At 33.2% G+C, this 25,850-nt stretch overlaps 3 protein-coding genes across 4 annotated transcripts; all 3 read right to left on the bottom strand.

The window, feature by feature from the left end:
• Positions 1 to 431: 431 nt before the first annotated feature.
• LOC143554775 (MLO-like protein 12) lies at positions 432 to 9,628 on the bottom strand. Its single transcript, XM_077044461.1, has 15 exons — positions 9,404 to 9,628; positions 8,528 to 8,585; positions 8,274 to 8,425; positions 6,173 to 6,289; positions 5,766 to 5,826; positions 5,501 to 5,589; positions 3,581 to 3,655; positions 2,777 to 2,865; positions 2,649 to 2,698; positions 2,268 to 2,308; positions 2,020 to 2,193; positions 1,750 to 1,785; positions 1,585 to 1,652; positions 1,448 to 1,508; positions 432 to 862 (listed from the first exon to the last, which is right to left on the bottom strand). The coding sequence occupies exons 1-15, from the start codon at positions 9,542 to 9,544 to the stop codon at positions 449 to 451; spliced, it is 1,626 nt and encodes a 541-aa protein (XP_076900576.1). The 5' UTR covers positions 9,545 to 9,628; the 3' UTR covers positions 432 to 448.
• A 4,534-nt stretch (positions 9,629 to 14,162) lies between these two features.
• LOC143554774 (uncharacterized) lies at positions 14,163 to 17,372 on the bottom strand. 2 transcript variants are annotated; one of them, XM_077044459.1, is made up of 4 exons: positions 17,333 to 17,372; positions 16,383 to 16,531; positions 15,489 to 15,773; positions 14,163 to 14,927 (listed from the first exon to the last, which is right to left on the bottom strand). In XM_077044459.1, exons 2-4 carry the CDS (start codon positions 16,518 to 16,520, stop codon positions 14,316 to 14,318), a joined length of 1,035 nt encoding a protein of 344 aa, XP_076900574.1. In that variant the 5' UTR covers positions 16,521 to 16,531; positions 17,333 to 17,372; the 3' UTR covers positions 14,163 to 14,315. The 2 variants fall into 2 exon arrangements, with proteins under 2 accessions (XP_076900574.1, XP_076900575.1); XM_077044460.1 differs by having other exon boundaries at positions 14,163 to 14,912.
• A 2,471-nt stretch (positions 17,373 to 19,843) lies between these two features.
• LOC143554735 (putative serine/threonine-protein kinase PBL9) lies at positions 19,844 to 21,486 on the bottom strand. Its single transcript, XM_077044434.1, has 7 exons — positions 21,432 to 21,486; positions 21,174 to 21,319; positions 21,014 to 21,083; positions 20,513 to 20,742; positions 20,256 to 20,394; positions 20,013 to 20,155; positions 19,844 to 19,930 (listed from the first exon to the last, which is right to left on the bottom strand). Exons 1-7 carry the CDS (start codon positions 21,484 to 21,486, stop codon positions 19,844 to 19,846), a joined length of 870 nt encoding a protein of 289 aa, XP_076900549.1.
• Between the last annotated feature and the right edge of the window lie 4,364 nt (positions 21,487 to 25,850).

The raw sequence follows: 25,850 nt of genomic DNA, 5'->3' as shown, positions 1-25,850 counted from the left end.
GCTTTGGAACTATTCTTAATTAGTTCTTAAGCTTTTTAGCTCTAACTGTTAAGTTAATAAAAGAGTAGGGACTGAATGTGGCAACTTTGATAGTAAGTTTGTTAATAACCGTTGAGCTGTATAAATTGGGGAACAACACTCAGGGTTTATGTTTTCATCAAATTGACATTTTTTAACAAATTGGCATAACTAAATCCTAGGCTTTAACATAGGGATGGGATCAGTCCTGGTATCGAAAATCGCAAATTTTTGGTACCGGTACCAGTACCGAAATGTTTGGTTCCAACTTCCAAGTCATTTACATTTATTTTGAGTTCAATATATCAAAATAAAAGATCATGTATACATAGAACTGGTACATCAAATTCAGCTAGCTGTGAAGGTACTATTTTTTAAAATACAAAATTTACTTACTCTAGAGGTATTCTTAATTTAACACACAATATATTTACTTACCGTAGCCGAAAGAGAATTCCGACATAGCAACCGCACTCTGACTTCTAACAGGTCTCGGTCCAGTTGGAAACCGGTTCGAGCCCAAATCAATCTCTTGAATCTCACCTTCTTCAACATCTGTCCGATTGTCTCTTCTGAAGTTATCTGGTTCGTTTAAAGAAGACTCATTGGCCCAGCCTTCGCCTCTCGGTGATTCTGGCGGGCTATCTACACTGTTGTCCGGGTGCCTATGTAAAAGATGTAACGGGGATGTACTCCCGTGAAGAGGGGTTCCGGGTCTGCTTGAGAATGGTGTGTTTGTACTCGAGTGGCCGTGTTTGATGTTGTGTATGGCTGTGTGATGCCATTTTTCTAAACCTTTTGCGACATTGTCACCAAAGATGGTTGGTTTCATTCTTGAACCCATCTGTTGAATGGTCAACCATAATAATCAACGGTTAAATTGTGTTATTGTGCCGTTGCATTGTTTGCAACGGTTCGGCCTAGCCATATCTTAGGCTCAAACCGAACCAAAACTGAAATTCGGTAATTGAGTTTTGAAAACCGTTTGGTTTAGGTTTTTTCAGTTTTACTATTTTGGCTTTGAATTTTGGACCCAAAAAAGTGTCCTAAAATAATTACTTTGGTCCTATTTTTTTTAATCAATGATTAATTGAGTGTTATAATTCCTTTAAGACTAAAATATTTGAGTTACATTGTTATTGAATTCTTATAAACTGTTAACATCTAAAATGAAAATTCAAATGTTCGGTTCAGTTTGGTCTGGTTTTTTCCTTCTTAATGCATGAAAAACCGAACCGAAAACTTGGTTTTATGAAAACATAAAACCAAACCATCGATTTTTGTTTTGGTTTGGTTTTCTTGGTTACGGATTGGTTTTTTTTATTTCATGCACACACCTAGTTCAAATCTCATGGTGGACAAAGGTGTAGATTTAGGAGTAAGAATAGAGGGTGTGTATTAGCTTTTATAAAAGACTCGACAAATTTACCTGCGTCACTAATGCGTATAATGGGAGTGTCACATAACTGCATAGAAACTGTATTACCACCCTGAAAACGAGCAACATGCTAAAGTTAGCGCAATACTTGTTATGTTTGTTACGCGTTATGAATATAAGGAACTCACCCCATTGTGAACCTGATTACGATGTCTTCAGTTCGATGGTGGAAGCAAGTACCAATACCGAATGTATCCTGTAAGAAAGTACCACAAACAGTTACTTAATACTATAAGAAGTAAGACATCAAATCCCAAAACTATTTGGTTTTCAAATCCATTCAAGATGCTTACCCAACTCCACCAAAGAAACGCCAGTTGAAACGCGTTCTGTCAAGTTAACAAGAAATTATTAAACATAGTGTCAAGATGACACGAAAACGATTAATACTCAGTATATGGACCAATTTGACAAATGTCCTAGTATCTTAATTGGACCTAAATTGCTTCACTTGCAATCATTCACATTAGAAGATTTTTATATCTGTTTTATCCATTTTAATAATAAAAATGTGTATAACATGACATTGTTGATTTAACTTTGTGTAATTACAAATTTTGAACCTGAAAGAGAACGAAGTTGATCAAAAGGAGTACGAGTTGTGGTCTTCCAAACCAGAAGAGATCATCCGTTGGCTCTACCACGGGTGTACCTTTCACCACATCGGCCATTTCATGGGTCCGTCTCCCCATTTTTGTTATGATCACCTGTAGCTTTGTTCCAACCACAAGTATTACCTGCATTGTTTCAAATTCAAGTCATCAACACATGGTCATGACAACATGAGATGAGAGCACATAACACTACTTACAACTAATGGGATGAAGGGCAGCCAAAGATATGCATACCAATCTGTCAAAAACAAAAAGGTGAATACGCACACAAAAGTATATAAATAAAAAAATAGAGGGCAACAAATTGTACGTTCAGTGAGAATCTAACTTTAGGTGAAATGAATTAGATACGTGAAATTGTTCCTTATTTCGTGATCATATATATATAGAAAAAGTTATGTGACTTGTTCATAAATGTACAGACTCATTAAAAATAGTTATTATTATTATTTGTTATCAATTTCCCCATAAATACAACATATAACTAAAATATTATTAGTTCCATTATTAATATGCGGTGATTGATTTAAGAAAATGTATTTGAAGAGTTCGAAAAGTTAAGAAAAAATACAGCATACCATGGGTGTTTGTGAGGAGAAGCAAAACGGCGAAAAACCACACTATAGGACTGCATATAAAAAACCTTCATTTGTTACAAGCTTCATCTTCAAAATAAAATGGTTTTTAACAAAGTAATATGAGTAACCTTATTCCAACAACTTCTTTGAAATCTTCCTCAAGCGATTTAGTGATATATTTGTGGAAATCAAGTTGACTTTCGGGAGTCAAATGTGTCTGCATATATACACACACAAATATGTATAGGGTAAACATATAATGAATCAAATGGTTAAATAATTCTTATACAAAATGAAACGATATAGAAATTTTGAGTTCAATGTTTCGCCGATCAAGGTATTGTCTTAGGGGCTGTTTGTTTACATCTGAATGATGTAAATATCTGATTCATTCAGACTTCAGACTGTTTGGTTTCAAACAGAAAAACATCTGAATGATTAAAATTAGGTCTGAATCATTTAGATTTGTTATTGCTGAATGGGACAGAGGCTCATTCAGACCTGACTCATTCAGATCTGAATGAACCAAACAGCCCCTTAGTGAACTACGAATAAAAAATGAGCCTCTGAATTTTTTTTGGAGAAAAACACTAACGAGCCTATGTTGGGCTCGTGTTTATGTAAATATATATGTTGCTGTAAAATCTTCATAGAAAATGGTAAATCCTTTGTGTTACAGAATCCACACGAAGGGTTGCGAGATCAGTGGCAGGTCTAGAAGATACGTTGAGGGGTAGAGCGGGCTAACAAATTTTTGTTTAGGGATATCCGATACATAAAATGAAGAAAAACACATAATTTGCGCTAAAAATGTAATTCACCAAGAAAGTCGAAGAGTAGCGCGAGCTACCTCTCAACCCATGCTAGATCTGTCCCTTTGTGAGATGTTTAAGGAAAATAATAAGTTTGGAAGGCTGTTTTCAGGTACTTACATTGATGAAGCCATGTCTAAGGGTAAGGTAATCAACTTTTGTGACTGAAGAGAAAAATTGCCTGAAAAAACAACCCTATAAAAAAAGATGAATAAATTAGTATTCATAAATGTAGAAAAGAAAACTTTAAAAGTTTTCATTAGAGTAAATAAGAAAGATGTATTTAAAAATATACCAATATGATTTAATTGATTTCAACATCACCATTTGAAGTAATATGTTTTTAAACTTTGTTATATTTAAAGTATATTTTAGATATTCTAGTATTGGTTAATCTTCTTATTAAATACAAATATAAATATAAATAAATAAACAAAGTATAAATTATAAAATTACATACACTATATCATAAAGTATTTAGGATTGTTCTTTCAGTTTAAGAAGTCTTCACTAAATACATTTTTGTATTTAACTAAGTTCTTGAACTTATATAAATATTTTGTGGGATTGCCAAGTGCAAACTAAAAGTGTTACAAACAAAAAAATGGTGAAAAATAAATTTTTGTTACATAATTAACAATCTTGTTCTACTGGCAAAAGTGAAGTTACTATGCTAAAATTGTCCAAAAAATATTGTATTATTTTTAACTAATTTGGTACAGTTTAACAAATATTACATAACAGTCATTTTAACTAAGTTTTTTAAAGAAGTATATGGCTAGTTCTTCTTGTTGTTGTCTTATACAAAAACATAATGTTGGATCTGAAATTTGATTACGACATTATCAATTAAACAATACAGTTATTTCACACTATTGAGTGGCATTTCTTGCGACACTAGTACTGTCGCAAAAGGAACTAACGACACTAAGTGCCACCCCGAGGGACACATAGAAATACTTCATCGATAGTGGTCTGAAGATGGTTAAGAGGAAGATACAAGGTGTTGATAACATTAGTCTAAATGGAAGATTGTTGGGTTTAATATTACAGTCTAGTGTTATCAATATAATCAAGTAATTGTGTCAACATCAATGTTATCAAGTCAAAACACGATTGTTTGGATGAAGGTTTATCATGTGAAGTTCAAGTTGTGAACGAAAATATTATCCCGATCATATTATTTATATATTTTGTCGTCACAAAATACAGTTTATATATGTTTTAGACATACTCTAGGAACTTAAATATGTAATTAGCCTAAGTTTGACGTTAGGTGTCATAACACATATTAGAGAGATTTGTGTTGGGTTTTTTAATTGTATTTATCTTTTGGAAATCAATCTAAGTATCTACGTGTGTTGATCAATTTCATTATCAAAATCACATTCGTGTTAAACGATCCTACACCCTCATTCAGAATACACCGAAATAATATTGATGGTTTTTTTGTATGATGTGACAATGAGGCGTCCACCACTACAAGTAAACTAGGAAACTAACAAATGATTTTAGTGGAAGAAGTTATCTGAACAGTTACGTAAAATGGCTACTTATATCTTCGTTTTTTAGTTCGACGTCACTATTTGAATACTTTTCTTTTCTTTGAACTTTCAGTCTAAGAATTAGTCAAAATTAATGTTTTGTTACGAAAATTAATGATGGGCCCTCTGTTTGTGGTTGTGTTTTAAACTACAGTGACAGAGTTGGGCCAATCCATGTTTTGGTTGCATGTTATTGTCACTTTAAATGAAGAATTGAAGAGGTCAACTTGTGCACGTTGTTGGAATTTCTTGAATTCCTAGATATTTTTAGTCTACATATACTTTTCTTTATTAATCTTAATTTGAAAATACTTATAACTAAGTTTTGGATAGCTACTCAAGTTTATCTATTCAAGTTTAAACCCATCATATGCATGATCACATTATTTTGTTTTAGAGGCATGTGACCTTTGAAAAGACTAAAAACTAGTATCGTTTTCTTAGATTAAATTAGGTAACTTTTTTTTAAGAGGCCTAACTAGTATTAAGTGCTTACAATCCATAGGAGAATTGTCGAGGTACTCCAAGCTTTTAAATGCCGACGTCCAAATGTCGTCTCTCTCGCGAATCTGAATCTTTCGGGATCTAGTGTTCAAGATAAAGTACAAACAAATATTTTACTGATTTAAATAAACCCATGTTATCCAACTTTATAAAATTTTGAAACCCATGCTACATGTATTTATATATTTCAAAAAACCTAAGTTTTAGAAATTTCTAAATTTTCAAGAACACTTCACATTGAAAAGTAACATACTTACCGTGATGGTATTGGTATTCAACCGTCCTTGTTTCATCTTCCCAAGCCTTCCACCTCCTCATCTATATTCATTTTCAAAAAGAAAAAGAAAAAAAAAACCTAAGTCATATTCTTGTTAAGATGAGAGGAGCTAAAGTAGTTTATTCTAAGGTCTATTCTATTTTTAAGAGTACTATCTAATACATCATTTTCTTAGACCTTCTCTTTCCAAATTGTCACAGATAACTTAATTAAACTTAATCAAAGCATATGTAAAGGGACTTTTATTATTACCCATAGTACGTTAAAACGACCGAGCACATGTACATACGAACATAATGCGAATTTGAGTTGTTAATTTTAAAGTAATGCTCAAAAACACAAACACACGCATATGTTAGAAAGTTATTCGATCAAGATTATGAGTACCTTGAGTTTTCCCAAAACCAAAGTAAGAAGGCAATACGTGACATGAACCACAGCTAACACAAAGAGAAATATGTGGAGTTGGTGTATCCCATAGTTTGACACCATTTGTACCTTTCCCTGATCAGTTAACATGAATATGGTAATCACCACAAGAATACATTAACAAAATCAATCGCAAGTGTATAATAAACTAATAGGTTTTGTAAAAAATTATACACATGAAGAGAGGTAATTTGTACACTTTAGTGATAACCCATATATGAAATTGCATTTACGATAACTTTGTTTTGTGCAAAGTATTGGACCCAATGATGTATCTAGAAAGTTTTGTACTGGTGGAGGGTAAAAATTGGGTCGGGTCAAGCACACAATAAATTAACAAGCTTAATTAGATAACCACTATTATTAAAAACATGCATTTATCCAGCACTTTAAGACTATTTATATTCAAATCAAACTAAAACGTATAAATAGCAATTATAAGTAAAACCAAGAAAAAGATTAAAAATGCATGTCTAGTGGTATATACATTGGTGTCTATCCTTCCAAAATAAAGATGGTGAATTCAAATTTTACAAATATAAAATTAAAAAAAGTAATGAAAATAAATTTGCTGTTAAAAAAAAGACAGAATTACAAATTTTGTCCTTTAAAAAAAGCCAAATTACGGTTCGTGTCCTTTTCTAAGTTTCCTTGCAGGCGGTGTACTTTAAACTTTTTTTTCCTACAAGTTATGTCCTTTACGCTAACTGGGTTAGAATAACTCTGTTAAATCCCATCACGTGAGAAGCATGTGAGGGTAGTTTTGTCTTTTTGCCTACCCTGCTTCTTCTTCATCACAAGGGCAGAAACATCCCGCCGGAAAACTCGTCGGAGCTCCGGCATCCATTTCCGGCCACCAAACATCAACATCACTTCAAACCAACAATCCCATCATCAACACCTTCATCGTCATCCGGCGACACCGGAGCCGGCGGAAGCCACCCTCCGAGGTTCAACTGCTACTGCTTTTCATGTTACACTAGTTACTGGGTCCGGTGGGATGGCTCACCAAACCGCCAGCTGATTCATGAAATCATTGATGCTTATGAGGATGGATTGATTAACAACAATAATAATAATAGTAACAAAAAGAATAAGAAGGATAGAAAGAAGAATAAAGTTTCTCCAACTCCAGATTCTTCTCACGCGCCGCCGAGTGTTGTGGAGGAAGTAGCTCACGCGCCGCCGCAAGAGGAGGAAAATATGGTCAACAATGATGACGATGAAGGTGACGGTCAAGATGGATTGATCAGTGCCACGTCATCATCGGAGAAAGGATCAGCTTGCAAAACCCTAAGCAGGCCGTAAATCAGCTTGCAAAACACTCACACAATCACCGTCCGCTCAACTCAATTATAGACGATCAATAATCAGCAACCATAACAGACAACTATAACAGACAGCTGCCATCGCCACCACCAACGGTTACGAATCGGACCCACCACCAACGATTACGAATCAGAAATTAAAACCCTAAAAACAGGTGTTTTGTGATAGAACCCTAATTCCAAACGAATCAGAATTGAGGACGATTGTGGATGAGGGAATCGGAGATGGAGCGGTGGCTGGTGGCGGAGCTATGGTGGCGGTGGTGATGGTGTTTGAGGAACATAGAGAGAGAAGTGAGATGAGGCAGCACAGAAACAGAAGAAGAAGAAGCAGGTAGGCAAAAAGACAAAACTACCCTCACATGCTTCTCACGTGATGGGATTTAACAGAGTTTTTCTAACCCAGTTAGCGTAAAGGACATAACTTGTAGAAAAAAAAAGTTTAAAGTACACCGCCTGCAAGGAAACTTAGAAAAGGACACGAACCGTAATTTGACTTTTTTTAAAGGACAAAATTTGTAATTCTGTCTAAAAAAAATTCATACTTCCCATTCCTAGCTACTCTTTTATGGGCCCTCTTCAACTAGAGCGACAATATTAATTATTTTTTTGGCACCGCCTATATATGGCTATAGCCTACATGCACCTACCATTTAATATATAATAAATATTATTATTATAATAACAATAATTATTATTAGTAACTTACCGTTAAAAGAAAAATAACATACCTTCTTAAGACAAGGATCATAAAAATCAGTGTCCTTACTGTCATCGTTACAAGGGTGCCATGTTCTTGCAACTTCACTTGAGATACATATTTTGGAAATTGGTTCTTGACCCACGGTTAGTAGCAGTGATATGAACCCTAGAAGCATCAACTCTGAAGTACAATTCAAGAAAAACACACTATAAAAATGTAACATATATACTCTGAGCAAGTTAAACTAATATAAATAATAAATAGAAAATATTAGAAATTTACCTGCTTTGATCTTTTCAAGGGCTTCATGAAGTGATTTCTTATGTTTGTGTTGTAACCACTGGAATTTAAAACAAAGTCATTCTTCACCATTAATTTTTCGTTTCATTAATTCTACATACTACTAGAAAAGTGGGTATTTGCGACAGTTTTGTGACCAAGGGTAATTTTGCAACTATATTTAGAGACTGCTTCAGCTATAGCAAATATTGCGACCGAGCTGCAGTTGCTTTTGTGACAGCCTAATTTACGACTAGTATTTATACTTTAATTTTGATTAGTTGTGTTTTTTGCAATTTTGCAAAACAATTTGCAACCAGAATTAGTGATTGCTTCTTCCATCGCCACTATTGATATCGGTAACTTATGAGTTATGACCGGTATTTAATATTTATATACTTAAAACTGAATTTTTAATTTTTATGGTTTTCGCAACAGAATTGTGACAGACTAAACTGTCACTAATGCAACTGATTTGCCACTGGTTTCTCGTCGGTCACAAGATTTGCGACAGTTATGATATCAGTCTATTTGCAATTGTCCAGTTTTCCATTAGGGACAACACATCACAAACAATTAAGCAGTTTAATTTGAGGGTATTTTATAATCAGGGATTGATTCCTAAACAATACAGCTTGGAAAAACAAATTAGTTGTATAAAATATTTCATTTCAGTTTTAAAGGTGTTTAAACTTGTTTATTCAAACTAGTTTATATGATTATTTAATGAAAAATGAACATATATGAATTAACCATTAAAAAGTTGCTTATTACAACATCTTTATATCATGCTTTTAAGAAAAAAAAATCTTTATATAAGCAAACCCCAAAACCATTTTAGGTGATATTAATGATCAGAGAAAAAGATAGGATACATACGTGGCCAGTGAGATGAAGTATGTATTCCAGAGCAATTGAGATGGCAAGTATCACAAACACCACCACTGCTACTGCCCATGATGGTGTTATCTTTAATGATCTCTCTTTTGTCTTTTTAAGTAACTCTACCTTATTTGCCATTTCTCTTCACTCCCTCTCTATGTATCTCTATATATGCACCTCTGTCTGTCTCTTTATTGAAGAAGGTGAGTTGATAATAGAGTTTGGTGTATTATATGTATTATATGTAACTTACATTTATTAAAACATCTTTTATTTTTTTTACACAAGTCGATTATTGAAACATGTCTAACGAGTAATGACATTAGGCATTCACGCTAAACTGTAACTGCTCGTTATACATGTTTCAATAGTCAACTCGCGTAGCATTTTTTAGTTCTAAGTAAATGTCACTTACATATAACACATATGAAAAAAGATTGTTACATGAAGTTCCTTTGAGTTCTCACAAATCGTAAGAGTTCTCAAAATATTTTAAACTTTTATATATATATATATATATGTTTAAATTCAATATAGAAATGATATTATTGCAAGAAATATAAGAAAATGAATATGAACCACTAATTTTGTTTTAAGTTAGTAAATGCTTAAAAATAAATAAAAAAAATGTAAACACAACAATAAATGCATCATCTCTCTCCAATTAATCAACTAATATAACCATAATAAATATATCTAATTAATATATCTAACTAATTTAACTATTATAATTAAAAAGATAAAAACACTACTTTAGTTTTATTTTTTATTTACACATTCTTCATTTTATTCAACATAAATACAAATTATTCATATAATATTATTCCTTTATATTAAAAAAATTATTTCCACTCAATATATTAACATATATCAACGTATTTAAGTTCGATAAATATACAACCTACACAATGTTATATAACATACACTTGTTTTGAGCAATAAAAACGTACAACATACAAAAAGCATATAACTTACATATGTAATTCGACATCAACAATTATATAAACTACACAAAGATACACATACCCTACACATGCGTACGTCATATGTTTTTCGTATGTAAGCTATATGTTTTCTTATTCTTAGAACAAGTGTAGGTTATATGTTTTTGTGTAGGTTGTATATCTTTTATTGACATTTAATGCAACCATGTGTTAGATAGTTTTTTGTATTATTCATCACAATGTAACTACGTGTTGATGGATATTGATATGTTGAGTTTGAAGAAACTGGTTTTGAAAATAAATTAATGTATGAATAAATTGTATTTGTGTAAGATAAAATTTCGTGTGTAGGTTATATGTTCTTTGTGTGTAGGTTATATGTTTTCGTGTGCGTGTGTATTTTATTGATGATGAATTTTATGTGTAGGTTAAATGTTTTCGTGTGTAGGCTATATGCTGTTTTATTCTTAGACAAGTGTAGATTATACGTTTTTGTGTAGGTTGTATGTTTTTTGTTGATATCTAATGCAAACACATGTAAAATTGTTTCTTGGTATTATTCATCATAATGTAAGTATGTGTTGATGGATATTAACATATTGAGTTGGAAGAAATTAGTTTTGGATAGAAAGAAAATTTAATTTATGAATAAATTATACTTATGTATGATAAAATTTCAAGAAACAAAAGTAAGTTATAAAAATAAATAAGTTCTTAATATTTTCTAATTATAATAATTTAATTAGTTATATTAATTAAATAAATAAATATTATGGTTTATTAGTTATATTAACTGAAGAAAGAGAATAATTAATATTTTCTATATTTAGCTTTAAGCATTTAAAACTTAAAACAAAACTAGTGGTCCGTATTCATTTATCACATTTCTTGCAATAATATCATTTTTCTCTTGAACCATTATATATATATGTATGTATACACACACAGATTTATGATATAAATTATAAAACATTTTATATTTCTTTTAATTATAAGGTTAGAAATGCAACAAATAAATATACAATATGTAACCATGAAGTTTATACACATGTGTTTTATACAAAGTACATATATGTAACCTCATTATTTATATACTTTAATATTTTAAATGTCTTTAACATCGTTAAGATTAATCATAAAACGAAATGAATAAAAAGATTGATCGATTAGTAATGCTTTTATTGATCCTTATATCTTAATAGTTTTCTCATGATATTTTGACTTGTGTGTGTGCGCGTGTGTATATATATATATATATTATTCTACCTGAAATCTCCTCAAACTTAAATTTATAAGGATTTAAATTCGTCACTTTATTTTAGAAGCAAACACCATACAATAGAACACTTATACTTGGAGGGATTTGAACCCACACTTTTATATGGTGAATGGTTCATGATTTTGTGTTTGCCTTTTTTTTAACATTGTTTGAAATTAGCCTATAAAGATCTCACACATTAACCATCACATCTATATCATTATCTCATTAGACCGGATGAACAATTACGATTTGCATAACAATACAAAATGAATAAATGTGACAAGTCCATAGGCAAAACAAGTTGCATGTAGAACATTTTTTGGGGAACCCAATCTTCTATGGCGGTTTGAATAGTAACCAATCTAATTTTATATACCATAATAAAGGTTTTGATTACTAATAATTAACAATAACAATAGGATATAATAAACGTTTATAATGAATAATGAAATAATGATTACGGTAAATTTAGAATATAATCACAATAATATTTTAATTGTAGAGTTTACACATTTTTATGAAGACTAGAGGAGCATACGAACGCCTGAATACAAGGAACCGAAAATCAATAAAAAGAAACACGAGTTGTAACACCATGCCTCGTACCATGAATATTGTCCGTTTTGTTCACGAAAAACTCATGGATTTGTTTATGGTTGCGCAAGTGATATCAGAGCCACCCATGTGACGTTCGGGATGGTGGGGCAAGCCGGATGGTGAGCCTCGTGTGTCGTTCGAGCGGTCACCTTAGGCGATCCCGTATTCTGGATTGGATGGTGGGGCAGGATACCAGGGGGAGGGGTTCATAACACCCTAGGCAAATCCCATATCAATCGTGGACAGAAGAAATTATTGATTCATAAAAAATATCATGCAACTTAATTCTAAAATCACCAATACGTTTTGAGCTCAATAGATTTTTTTTGCTAACTCCAAAAATTTCACTCAATAGATTTTTTTACAAGCTCACATATATATTATTCACAAGAAAAGAAAACCCCTGGAATATTGTGTGGAAAACATGACTGAGATAACACAAAACTAAAGAAAACAAAAAAAGAATAATAGAGGATTTATTTTTATTTTTATATTTATGAAAAGATGAATATGTATTTTTGAAAGGTAAAGCATAGAGGAACAAAAGGTCCAAAACTATCCTTTAGATATTTGTTGTAGATAAGATTGACATCTGTAAACTAATTAATATGTCAACTACCAATAAACAGTTACTACGTATTCATTATCATAAATGGAAGGCATTTTGAAATCCAAATAAAACACGCCAATATATATATCTTTGTGTGGGGTCCAGGAATTTATGACGAGTTGGTTAAACCGTCGGTATACACCATTTTCGGTCATTGGGGATGTTGAGATGACACTTATGAGCTCACCGGAACCACCGCCACCAACCCCGCCCCCTTGTCGTCACTAGTGAACACCCTCACACGGGCCAATTGTCACTCTAAACAATCATATTTTTTGTTTTTTTACCTTTTTTTTATATTTAATAATACAAATAGAAAGAAAAAGAAGTGATGGAGAATGGTGTATAATACGGGTTGAATAGTGAAGGAAAAGTTGAGGTGACACTGATGTAGCGAATGATTGAAAATGAGAAGAATGGTATATAACACATACCTTATATGTAAAAACACACAACTTGTTCTTGTCAAGGGTAGATTTATGACTTTTTGAGCATCTTTAAAATTTAGCGAAAGTGGAAATTAAAAGAATGTTTGTTGTTTCACTCATTCATAATGTGCATGTATATATCGAGTTTAGGCTCTTGGTAGTGCAAGTTACCTTTTCTAATGATGTTTGACATCTTTTCCAAGCTATGATATTCGCATGATCTTCTACACACATTAGTCTCATTATGTGTCAATCCTTATCTACTCTTAGATCATCCGGTAAACTGGAGTTCCTCTTGATGATCATCTTTTATATCGAGGCATTGTTGGAGCTCTCAGGTATCTTGTCTTAACTCCAACCGAGATTGCTTATGCAATCAACAATGTGTCTCAAAATCTACGGAGAACTATTGATCATCACTAGGCTACTCTCAATCGTGTTTTGCGGTTCTTTAAGGGTAATATCTCTCATGGGTTGACCATTGAGAATTGATTACCTTTGTCATGTCTGCTCTTGCTGATGCTAGTTTGGTTGTGCCCAAACTACAATCAATGTACTACAGGCTACTACATCTTTTTTGGATCCAACCTCATCAGTTGAACATTTTATTACTCGATCCATTACAGAGGCCGAGTATCATGCTCTTGCTCATGTTTTTGTTGAGCTTCGTTGAATTATGTGGTCTACGTTACTCTTCGTTGTACACCTACACTGTAGCGTGACAACATTGTTGCTACCTATTTAGTAGTCATGTTCTTCATTAGCATATATAAAACAACTTGAGATGATATAACCTTGATTAGAGGTATAGTACTTATGACTCTTATCTGTTATCATTTGTTGTCTTTACATTGTTATGTCTTTAAGGGGGCATATTAGAGTGATATATCTCTATTGACCTTCGGTGGGTTGCTAACCATAATTAGTGCTGATTTTTCTTACATTTAGACACATTTGACAACATTTATCACAATAAAAACACAATACTTTTATTATTTTAAACTCATGCTCAACATGAGACAACACAACATAGCACAACCAACCAACAATAACCATAACCTTACATGCATCAAGCAGAAGGCCTAGCAACCTGCAAGGGGGTGGATTTCCACACAACCGCTTGACCACAATGCCCACCTGTAACTCCTGCCGGATGGGACCCACCACCACTGCCAACAAAAGTTTCCATCAACACAGTCGGAGGTCTAGCGGCAATAGCTTTCAGGCGGTATCGCTCGGCTCTAGATCCAATAACCTGTCCAAGAATAGAGGCGGCAATGGTAAACGCCATAGCTGTTTTTGGCATCAAAACCGACTTTCTGAGCATGCCGATAAATGGGACTGCTGCATGAACGGCTACAAACCAGGAAGGTGAAAACTTTTTGGTGTGTTCTCGCCAAATTCCTAATGGAACATTAGCCGCCATGCCTAGTACCCCGATGGCTAGTATCTTTGCGGGCAGAGGTTGTGGTCTGAGATTCTTTGCAAAGGCGGTGCGTGCTAGAGCCGCCCGGGCCGCCACAATGGCTGGCGGGCATTCATATTTTATGCCAGGTGGCGGTTTGAATGCCTTGGCCACAAGTGGTAGGACATTACTCACTGCCCTGTATGACTTGGCAATTGGACAGTTCCCACTCTGTAACCACTCCTCGCCCATTGCCTCGTGCTTAGAGTTTCCTTTCTGTATAATTATTTGAAAACAATGCAAGTACAAAAGCATCATTAATCACATTTTTGTAATCAAATATCATCTGTAATAAAACATGTTGCAGAAAATAGTGTTTGGATGTGTTTGAAGCTGTAATAAACTATAACAGTAGTTTCTATATATTATTTGCAATATTACTATTAACAATATATATTTGTAATAGTGCATTAATCAGTTTTTATATGATGCATGATTCCCAAAATTATACTTTTTTAATACTATTATCAACAAAGTTTAAAAATTTCTTAAATAATCAGTTTTGCAGCAGGTATGAAACTAAGTAATTAAAATTTATAAATATAAATCATTTTATCCAAACACTAAAAACTAAATAGTCCTGATCTTTTTAGTTAGCGGGGTATACTGGCAGGTCCCGTGAGCTGTCCCCAGTTACGGTTTCTCATCGTTAGCAAAAAAAAAGAATAATAATTGCAACCAATTTATCAAACTATAATGTTTTTTTTTACCATTTTCGTGAGATTTTATCATGATTTAGAATAAGCATCTTATAAATATGGTAGCTTTTATACAAACCTGAGATGAGTTTTTCTTCGACGATTTGTGTTTTTTCTGTTGATTCTTGAACATCTCATTGAATGCATCAAAACCGAAAGACCCTCCAAAACCCGAAAGACTGATAGTTGCAGCCTTTGCTGCTAAAGGATTAAACTGCTGGGTTACGGATTCAGGCTTCAACTTTTGGGGAAACTGCAGTGATCCCTCAGAAAGTGGCACAACACCGTTCTGACCATGGAAAAGCCTAAAAGCCATATCAAAATTGGGGCCATCCTCAAATATAGGGCCCTTTGTTCCACGAGCCTGATATTCAATTAACAGATAATCACATTAGTTATTATGCTTGACTTCTAACTAGTCAAACTGTAAAGTTAAGTTAAAACTTAAAAGAGAAATGTGCCAAATAGGTCAAAAGTCAAAACTCAAAAGGGCTGAAAGTCTCCCAGAATGTATATTTAATGTATACAACCACCTAAATCATTTTGTATAGAACATTCAATTATGAGTTAAGTTCTTTTTCGTCCATGTGGCTTGACTATTTTAAGTTTTTAACTAGTTTAGTACCGAGTCCAATTCTTATGACATATCAGCCAATATTTTGGGGGTTTGTCAGCAGAAAGAGTAGATAGAGAAGTATTTATATGTTTTTCTGATAAAAAGGGTATTTTGGTCATTTCATAAATACTAGCCAAAAAGGTCTAGCAGAGTTAGTGTTGGGGACGAGAATGGTTAACAAAATGAAACCCCAGTGACTGGTATGACTTAACAATGGACCTAGTACTGAACTAGTAAATATGGCCAAACCACTGGGACGAAAAACAAACTTAACTCCTATAGCCTATTAATGCAACAATATGATTTCTGTAATCATACTTGACACACTAATTATTAATAGAAATAAGAAAAGCTTACGGGCATTGATGGAAAAGCCATGGGTGAAGAAAAGGAAAAGTTGGTTGGTTCATTAATGTTGCGCAAAAATGGACATCGCACAATATCATCCTGTGACGGTGATGATTCACCAGCCATATTCTTGCAGAAAAAATTCATTTCTTGAGAGACTGCACATGTTAGAGAAACGTAAGCAAGCAAATTACACAAAATATAAACAAAATGTCACATGTTATATGCGATTAACAGGTCAATCAATACAAGACAAATTTAAGTATAAATCACACAACCTGCAAACAAATTCCAAAAATTTACATGCTCAAAAAAATGGCAACTAAAGCTTGGGTTGTAGAAATTGTAACCACAAAGATATTAACTAGGTGTCATACATAAAAGTCAACAATCAATTAATAACTATATATAGGTTTATTTAATAACTTTACATACATACAACACGAGACACATGTGCTGAAATCACCATCTGTGTTATGCAAACTCTAATCGCATTCGAGTTATATGAAAACAGAAAACCTAGAGACATCAAACACCTCATCTAATAAAATTCAATCAAATAGACTCTTAGTTCATTAAAAAAAGAATACCAGATGTTAATCTACAGCTAAAGTTATGAATTTACATGCTAAGGCAGAAACTTACAATTTCACAATATCAAATATCTAAATCAGAACTCAAAACACCATCTGATCAACATCAACCTAGTTCACAGTTTCTTCAGCAATTCGGACTAAAACTTACAAATTCACATAAAAATGTGCGATTAATTCCTTTAGCATCAACAAAACCTAATTATCGAATTGATCAAAATCATCGATCCATGCATGTATCAAGGATCAAATTCAGCAACGAAATCCTATCCGATTATTATCCTAGTTCTCAATTTCATCAACAATTCAATTAAAAACACAAAAGTCAACATAATCGATCAATGAATTGAAGAAATGTATTGATACCTTACGAGATGGAAGAATTGAGAGTAGACAACAAACAAAATAATCAAACTCAGAAGATGGAGTTTGAGATAAAAGGAATTGAAGGAGGTGTGAAGTTTTTTATCATATGTATATGGTGTCCACACTCCTGGACGGAATTCGGGACTTTTGAAACGACACCGTATTGTGTACAGTCATGTTTCACCATTGGGCTTGTTATGCTTAGAAATTAGAATAATTGGTGAGGATTTGGTGGCTGTCACTCACTTCCTTACATTTATTGTGAGCCATAATAATGCATGGACACATAAGTCGAGTTGTTTTTTTATTTAAAACAAAAGATAAAAGTATTTTTTAATAAATAGGTGGTCCCACCGTTTGTAACTATTGTTGGAAGGTACATATTAGGAGTGTAAATGAGCGGATCCGAGCCCGAGTTTAACTAGCTCAGCTTATTTAATTTATACAGAGCTCGAAGTCGGTTTATTTCGAGCTCTATTTTCAGATCTCAAGCTTGGCTCGTGAATAGATTTTCAAGCACGAGCTCGGCTTGGGCTCAACTAGTTTACTATTTATCAGTTATTTTTTATTATTTTTCTAGTATAGTTTTGTGTATAATGTATTATATATTGTTTAGTTATTTTTATTTATTTTTTCGTAACATTTTTATATTTATTAATTAATAATTATTAAATATATATTAAAAAAAGATATAAACGTCAGGCTCGTTTAGGCTCGCGAGCCAGCTCGAGCTCGATAAGTGAAGTTTGGGCTCGTTTATTAAATAAGCTTACTTTTAGGCTCGAACTCGGTCGAGCTTTTTAACAAGACGATCTCGAGTAGCTCGCGAGCAGCTCGGCTTGTTTGCACCCCTAGTAAATATCACATGTTTACTTTTTGCTTTGTTGGGTCGGTGGTGTGACATCCCCCCATATATGTAATTTCGGTGTACGACATCTTTAGTATTCACAAACACGTCCCAGATACCAAGCACAAAAGGAAGATAGTTTAATCGATCATAATGGTGGCTTGTTTCTGCATTTAAAGAGCTCATAACAGCTTGATTTTTGAAAACAAACCTATGAAGATCGATAATATTCTAGGAGATATCAAAGTGTTAGAGTTATTTATATATAATGCTTGGAGTTAGATTGAGATAGATGGAATTTGTTATATGTGTAGTGTGTTTTGTGTTGTTTGCATGCCTCTGCTAGCTTCTCGATCGGAGAGGTATGGCTCGTTGCTAATGCAAATTGTGATTCAAAAAAAATCTATGGTTGGTTATTCTACGATAGTCACCGTAAATCACTAGTCAACTCGCATGTATAAACACCCTTTTCGTAGTAATCGCTCCAATATGGCCTTGTGTGCATTGTTTAAGTTTCTAGATTCGGTTACAAATGAAGATGTTAGCTCATTAATATTGCTGCTAGTAGCGAGTTGCTGGTTGCGCTAAAACAAGTTGGCATGAAATCGAATTCATAAATTTTTTTAATTAAGTCTAGAGAAAAGTTGATGAATTCATAAATTTTTTTAGGTAATTGGATGCTTGTTTCAGTGTGGCTATTTGTTCTAGAGGACTTAAACATCTGCTTTATGTTTTTAATTTTTTATAAAAGATAGATTCAAGTTAATTACCCTTGAGCCAACCAACCAAGCTTCATTGATATCTTTATTGATCAAATATATATCATATATATTCAAAAAACAATGTATGAAACACGAATAAACATTAAAGTTTGTTATTGTTATTATTTTTTTTTATATGTATATGAATTATATATATAAATATATATATATGTATATATATATTTAAATTATTTATGACGTCATCCGGGTCAAACACCGGTTCCCCCTACCGGGTCAGTCCGACCTTTGACCCGGTAAGGCGTTCGGGTCGACGCCCGGGCCAGGTCTGAAAACATTGTGCATGACTATATGTCTATATCAGTCAGAAACTAAAAACCATATAATATGTACCATATAATATCAGTCAGAAACTTAAAACCATATAATATGGAATAAGATTGATTCATATTTATTCATTAACATCTTAAAATAAAATACTGGCATTTTAGAATTACACACTACTCTTAACCTCTAAGTCACTAGTAATCTTTTAAACGACCAAACTTGTTGATAAGAGCTTTTTCCTTAGCAATTCTACAAGTCCTGCATGACATCTGCTCCAGCTCGCTAACCAATTCAGCAGCATCAGGCCTGAGTTTGGGGTCTTTCATGAGACACCACATTGCAAGTAAGCCAGCACGTTTTGCAACCGCTGAAGAATACTGGCCTGCAATACGTGGGTCCATGATGTCTAGCATTCTTGCTTCATTTCTCAGATGTCTGTTAGCAAACTCGACCACGTTTTTATAGGCTGGAATGCCTGTTAATAGTTCAAGGAGAACCACCCCAAAACTGTATACCTCACTTTTTGCAGTCAAATTACCTTCCATCACAATATCGAAACAGATTCAAAATGAGATCGCGGGAAAGTATACACATCTCAAAAGTTTTTGTAAACATTTTCTAGTAAGATTTGACCTTGTATTCAGGAGCTAAATATCCACTATACGTCTTATCCACTACCAGATTAGAAAGTTTTGCATTGTAATTCTGAAGCATGTAAAAGGCCAAACTTGCATATACAACAGAAAGACAAAACAAAGTTAAAATTAACCACCCATTTGAGGCTTACAGAATCGGTTAATATCATGGAGGACGTTAACACGTGATCTCTTATATTTGCTTTAGTGGTATCTAAGTATGCAAGTCCCTTTGCAACACCAACAGCAATATTCAGACGACGATTCCACGAAAGAGGTTCATAGTCAACCCCCCCTGTCATAAGATCAGATCTGTCAGTTTTGACCCGTAATTTATGTATGGGTCGGTTTTGGACCCGTTACTCAACCCGCGTGGTACAGTTGCAAGAACTCACTTCTGAAAAGGAGGCTTTGCAAGCTACCTTTAGGCATGAACTCATACACATGGATTCGGCAGCGAACCGTTAAGTGGCAATAACCGATTAACTTTACAATATTTTGATGATTTAGCTGTCCTAAGTAGTAGATTTCTGCCTGCAAGAACATTAAAGAGTATAAAGGTTTTTTTTTTTTTTGTTTTTGTTTTTTTAAGTAGATAAACAAATAACATATAAAATAACCAAATGAATGAATGATGACATTTTTCATTTACCTTCCATTCTTTGTAAGTGCCATAAGGAAAAGATAAGAATAACTTCTTGACAGCAATGGCGATGCCGGTACCTGGCTTGGTAGCTACACGTGATTGTTCATCGATCCACCCCACGTAAATTGAATCTGGTCCAGCTTCTACTAACATCATATCACGACTGAAATTTCTGGTAGCATTTTTTAGTACATCATAACTAAAATATTTAGGTCTAGTGGGTACGAAGGCGGAACCTGTCAATTAATTAAGCACCATAAATCTTGATCGTAGTAGCATATATTATAACATCCATAAAGATTTAACTATTTAAAAATTTTCAAGCATCAGCAGTAGATCGACATGTATAATAATGAAAACTCCGTAAGGTCATGTAATATATTATTGATTAACTATATATAGGAGTACAATGCATACATAAGCACAAAGAAACATAGTCATATTCTATCTCCTAATCGTAATTATGATAACAATATAATAATCAAATTATATATTTATAAAGCTTACCATGACCAAGACTAGAATATCGAGTGTTCGATCCAACACTGTAACATGAACCCGTTTTGATCTTCTTCATCTAACTAGTTCAAAATAAAAATGCATAATCTTAACTTACAATTTTCAAAGTGAAATCAAAGATGATTGATTACCTTGTTGGGATTATTACCTTGGATGATTGTTCTTCGATCCATGCCACGTAAATTGGATCCAGTCCAGCTTCTTCTAACGTCATATCATGACTGGAATTTTCGGTAGCCTTTCCGACTACATGATCGCTAAAATATCTAGGCCTAGTGGATACTGAGGCAGGTCCTGTCAATTAATTAAACACCCGAATTCTTGATCATGGTGGCATATATCAAAATCCATGCAACTTTAGATAATTTCAACTGTCAACAGTAGTTCGATGATACAAAACGCTTACCATGATCAAGACGAGAATATCGAGTGTTTGATCCAACACTATAACATGAACCCATTTGATCTTCTTCTTCTTATTATTCAAAAAGAAAAAAAATTATAATCTCTTAACAATTTTCAAAGTAAAATCAAAGATGATTGTTTACCTTCGGGAATATTACCTTGGAGAAAATATGTTTTGAAGAGGTTCAGTTTCTGTGTGAAAAACGCGTCTTTCTATTTATGCATGGTATACTCACATAGTCACATGCATTCATGAGCTTCATTGCTTTCGTTTATGGTTATTTTCAAATCATTATTTATAAAATAATTTAAAAAAAAAAATATTTTATGTTTTAAAAAAATAATAAATGTATTTTATAGAATGAAAACTCGATATAACAATCCATTAATTTGGTAAACATATGTAGTATATATATGTTATCACACTTAATACACAAAAATAAACTTTTATAAAATGTTTATGTGTCGAATTGTTACATACTAGTTTCTGAAGAAAAATAAATAAATGAAACTTTTTTACATTTTTATTCTCTTTTATACGTAATTACTCGAACCAAACTTTTTTTACTTTAACAGTGTGGTAGAAAATGAGTTACCAAACTAGAGTGAGTTTTTATTTAAAATCTTTGGTATGTATTATATTCGCCATCCCAATTTTTTAGTGTTTTTATTACTCAATTTTTATTTAGGATATTTATGTCTTTAAATTTTATCAGTTGATAGTACTTTTTTAATGACAATGTTCCGGCTGCCATGTTCTTGAAGAGAAGTTCCTATGTTAACCACTTCTTACTCGAGTTCGAATCCTTTTATGAGAGAGTGTTCTCCTTATAAGTAACTGGCATATACACTTGTGAGAAGGAATGTACATTAAATACATGTCAATACTTTAATTATTGTATTTTAATTGGTTTAGAGCTTTTAATATTTAATAATTATCTTACACGGTTTTTACAACGGTAGTGATATTCGTCATCCCAAAGGTTTTGGTGCTCTACTTTATTCAATTTTTATATATGGTTTTTATGTCTTTAAAATTTCATTAATCACGTGTATTTTTTAATTTTGTTAGTCTGGCATGGGTCTTTATGTCTTGTTATTGTGATGTTCTCTCTAGTAAGTGACATCATACAATTGTGAGAAGAAACATTAAACACATGTGAAATATTTGTCATATCTAAATAATGAAACCTTGATGAGATAATTAATGAAACATGCCATGTTCATAGCTACATTGTCCACTACTTTTCAATTGATCAAACTTGTTTTCAAACAAGGTCATGATCGAATTTCTGTTACATTAACTCTTAGCTACTCTATTTTGACAACGGAGTAAAAGTTATAATATCCTAGTGTTTCTTTGGTCTTTAATCTAATTTTTCCGAATATATTTTATGGTTTTAGACTTTTCACAAACTTAATGCGTAATAAAAATCTTTGAATAAGATTAACCCAAGCTCTAGTGTTTTCATTGCCAGATAGGAATGTCGACTCATTAGGTAATGAAACACGGGAGAGTCTTATCATATGCTTCGCGCAACTAAAATCCATGAGGATACCTACCAAACTAATGAACCAGAATTAGATGCAGTAGTCTTTGTTGGAAGTAATTTCCAACTTAATAGGCCCGTCACGTATAGGTGACCGGGTATGACCTATTGGGCCCGTAGGATTCATTAATATGTAATGGGTTACAATTAAGGTTTATTATATTTGGTAATATTTTGGCTGACAAGTTAGGTTAGTCTATATAAACCTGTCATGGTTAGACATTACAGAACGGGTGGTGTGAGATGTAACCGAGTTAGGGTTCATCTAAGAGACACACAAGATGTAACCGAGTTAGGGTTATCTAAATGAAACCTAGTTAAGGTTCGTCAAAAGTCAAACCGAGTTAGGGTTTGATAAAGTTGTAATCAGTTTTTTGAGTGAGATTTTCTTATTAATATAAACGAGAGTTATTCGTTTAATTCGTGTTTAATTTTCGATCCGGGACTTGAGTCTTCGCATTAAAGCTAGATTTGGAGGCAGTGTTTGTACGTAGTCGAGCACACCATATTTAAATATAATAGAGCTTGAAGTATTCTTTGAGCAAAAAGATATATGATCTTGAAGCGAAAAATATGGTTAGAACTGATCAAGGATTTTGTTAGTGAGATTTTGTTAGTGAGGAAAAGCTAATAAAGTAATTTATATTTTTTGAGTCCCAAAGAAGAACTCTATAACAATTAACACCCTTGTTCTCAAAAAGTAAAACACATGTGTTTGTTTTTGAAAAATGTTTTTTTTTTTTTTGTGCAATTCAAATATGTAATAGAGCCCGTTTTTGGGGTGTATTATGATTGTTTAACATACTCCGTTGTACATTCTTCATTATAAAAATAAAAGATTGACACAATTTTCTAATGCATGACTATATGTCTATATCAGTCAAAAATTAAAAACCATATGATATGTACCAATCTGGAAAAGGGCGGATTCATAGTAATTCATTAACATCTCCAAATAACATTCTGTCGTTTTACAGGTTAACAAAGTAACGCAGAAAAGAATTACACACTGTTCTTACCCTCTAAGTCACTAGTAATATTATAAACACCCTAACTTGTTGATAAGAACTTTTTCCTTAGCTTTACTACCACTCTTGCATCTGCTCCAGTTTTCTAACCAACTCATCAGCATTGGGCCTGAGTTCGGAGTCTTTCATGAGACACCGCATCGCAAGTAAGATAGCTTGAGTTGCAATTGCAGAAGAATACTGGCCTTCAATACATGGGTCCATGATGTGTAGTAGCATCTTTTCTTCACTTCTCATATAAGTCTTAGCAAACCCGACCACGTTTTTAAAGGCTGGCCTGCCTGTTAATAGTTCAAGGAGAACCACCCCAAAACTGTATACCTCACCTTTTGCAGACAAATTACCTTCCATCACAATATCAAAGGCCAGATTCAAAATGAGATCGCGGGAAAGTAAACAAATCCCAAAAGTTTTTGTTTAACATTTATTAATTATTAGTAAGATTACCTGTGACCTTATATTCAGGAGGTACACGTACATCGTACTTCTTCTCCAACTCCAAATTAGAAAGTTTTGCATTGTAATTCTGAAGCATGTAAAAGGTTAAACTTGCATATATAACAGAAAGACTAAACAAAGTGAGAATTCACCACATTTGAGGCTTACAGAATCGATTAATATCATGGAGGATGTAAACATATGATCTCTTAAATTTGCTTTAGTGGTATCTAAGTATGCAAGTCCCTTTGCAATACCAACAGCAATGTTTAGACAACAACTCCACGAAAGAGGTTCAGAGTCATCACCTCCTGTCAAAAGATCAGATGTGTCAGTTTTGACCCATTATTTATGTACGGGTCGGTTTTGGATCCATTACTCAACCCGTGTGGTACAGTTTCAAGAACTCACTTCTGAAAAGGAGGCTTTGCAAGCTGCCTTTAGGCATGAACTCATACACATGGATTCGGCTGACAACTGTTAAGTAGCAATAACCGATTAACTTAACAAAATTAGGATGATTTAGCTGTCCTAAGTAGTTGATTTCTGCCTGCAAGAATATTCATAGAAAACCAGCTTAATTAATAGGAGTACTAGTATTATAGAGTGTAAAGGGTCTTTTTGATAAACAAATACTAACATACAAAATAACCAAATAATGACATTTTTCACTTACCTTCCATTCTTTGTAAGTGTCATAAGGTGTATAGTCTAACTTCTTGACAGCAATGGTGGTGCCGGTGCCTGGCTTGCTAGCTGCACGTGATTGTTCATCGATCCACCCCACGTAAATTGAATCTGGTCCAGCTTCTACTAACATCATATCATGACTGAAATTTCTAGTAGCCTTTTCAAGTACATCATCTCTAAAATATTTAGGTCTAGTGGGTACTGCGGCAGAACCTGTTAATTAATTAAACACCAGAAATCTTGATCATAGTGGCATATATTAACATCCATAAAGATTTAAATCGTTTTAAGTGTCAGTTAGATCGACATGTATAATGATGAAAACCCCGTAAGGTGTAAGTTGTTATTGATTAACTAAATATAGGAGTACAATACAGATAAACACAAAGAAACATAATCATAAACTATCTCCTAATTATGCTAACACTGTAATAATCAAACTATAATATTATATTCTATAATATTCTCTAATATACACAAAAAGCTTAATGTGATCAAGATTAGAATATTGAGTATTCGATCCAACATTGTAACATGAAGCCATTTCTTCTTCTTCTTCTTCTTCTTCTTCTTCTTCTTCTTCTTCTTCTTCTTCTTCTTCTTCTTCTTCTTCTATCTGATTCAAAAATATATATATAACCTTAACAATTTTCGAAGTAAATCAAAGATGATTGATTACCTTGTCGGGATTATTACCTTGGGGGAAGAGGAGAA

Source organism: Bidens hawaiensis, unplaced genomic scaffold (genome assembly GCF_021521415.1).
Source record: "Bidens hawaiensis isolate Kalapana, Puna unplaced genomic scaffold, B.hawaiensis_p1.1 tig00017853_1, whole genome shotgun sequence".
NCBI lineage: Eukaryota > Viridiplantae > Streptophyta > Magnoliopsida > Asterales > Asteraceae > Bidens > Bidens hawaiensis.
Note: the sequence above shows the minus strand (reverse complement) of the source record. Positions and strands in the feature narration are given on the sequence as shown.

What these genes read in the sequence shown, in the direction of transcription:
- LOC143554775 (XM_077044461.1), bottom strand. Translation starts at nt 9,544, where the DNA reads ATGGCAAATAAGGTAGAGTTACTTAAAAAGACAAAAGAGAGATCATTA. An exon ending in TTAGACATGGCTTCATCAAT is followed by an intron (nt 2,866 to 3,580) that starts GTAAGTACCTGA and finishes GTATATATGCAG; the next exon opens with ACACATTTGACTCCCGAAAG. An exon ending in AAAGAAGTTGTTGGAATAAG is followed by an intron (nt 2,699 to 2,776) that starts GTTACTCATATT and finishes TTTTATATGCAG; the next exon opens with TCCTATAGTGTGGTTTTTCG.
- LOC143554735 (XM_077044434.1), bottom strand. Translation starts at nt 21,486, where the DNA reads ATGGGTTCATGTTATAGTGTTGGATCAAACACTCGATATTCTCGTCTT. An exon ending in ATATTCTAGTCTTGGTCATG is followed by an intron (nt 20,743 to 21,013) that starts GTAAGCTTTATA and finishes ATTAATTGACAG; the next exon opens with GTTCCGCCTTCGTACCCACT. An exon ending in CCATGATATTAACCGATTCT is followed by an intron (nt 19,931 to 20,012) that starts GTAAGCCTCAAA and finishes TACATGCTTCAG; the next exon opens with AATTACAATGCAAAACTTTC.
- LOC143554774 (XM_077044459.1), bottom strand. Translation starts at nt 16,520, where the DNA reads ATGAATTTTTTCTGCAAGAATATGGCTGGTGAATCATCACCGTCACAG. An exon ending in TGGCTTTTCCATCAATGCCC is followed by an intron (nt 15,774 to 16,382) that starts GTAAGCTTTTCT and finishes ATTGAATATCAG; the next exon opens with GCTCGTGGAACAAAGGGCCC. An exon ending in CGAAGAAAAACTCATCTCAG is followed by an intron (nt 14,928 to 15,488) that starts GTTTGTATAAAA and finishes ATAATTATACAG; the next exon opens with AAAGGAAACTCTAAGCACGA.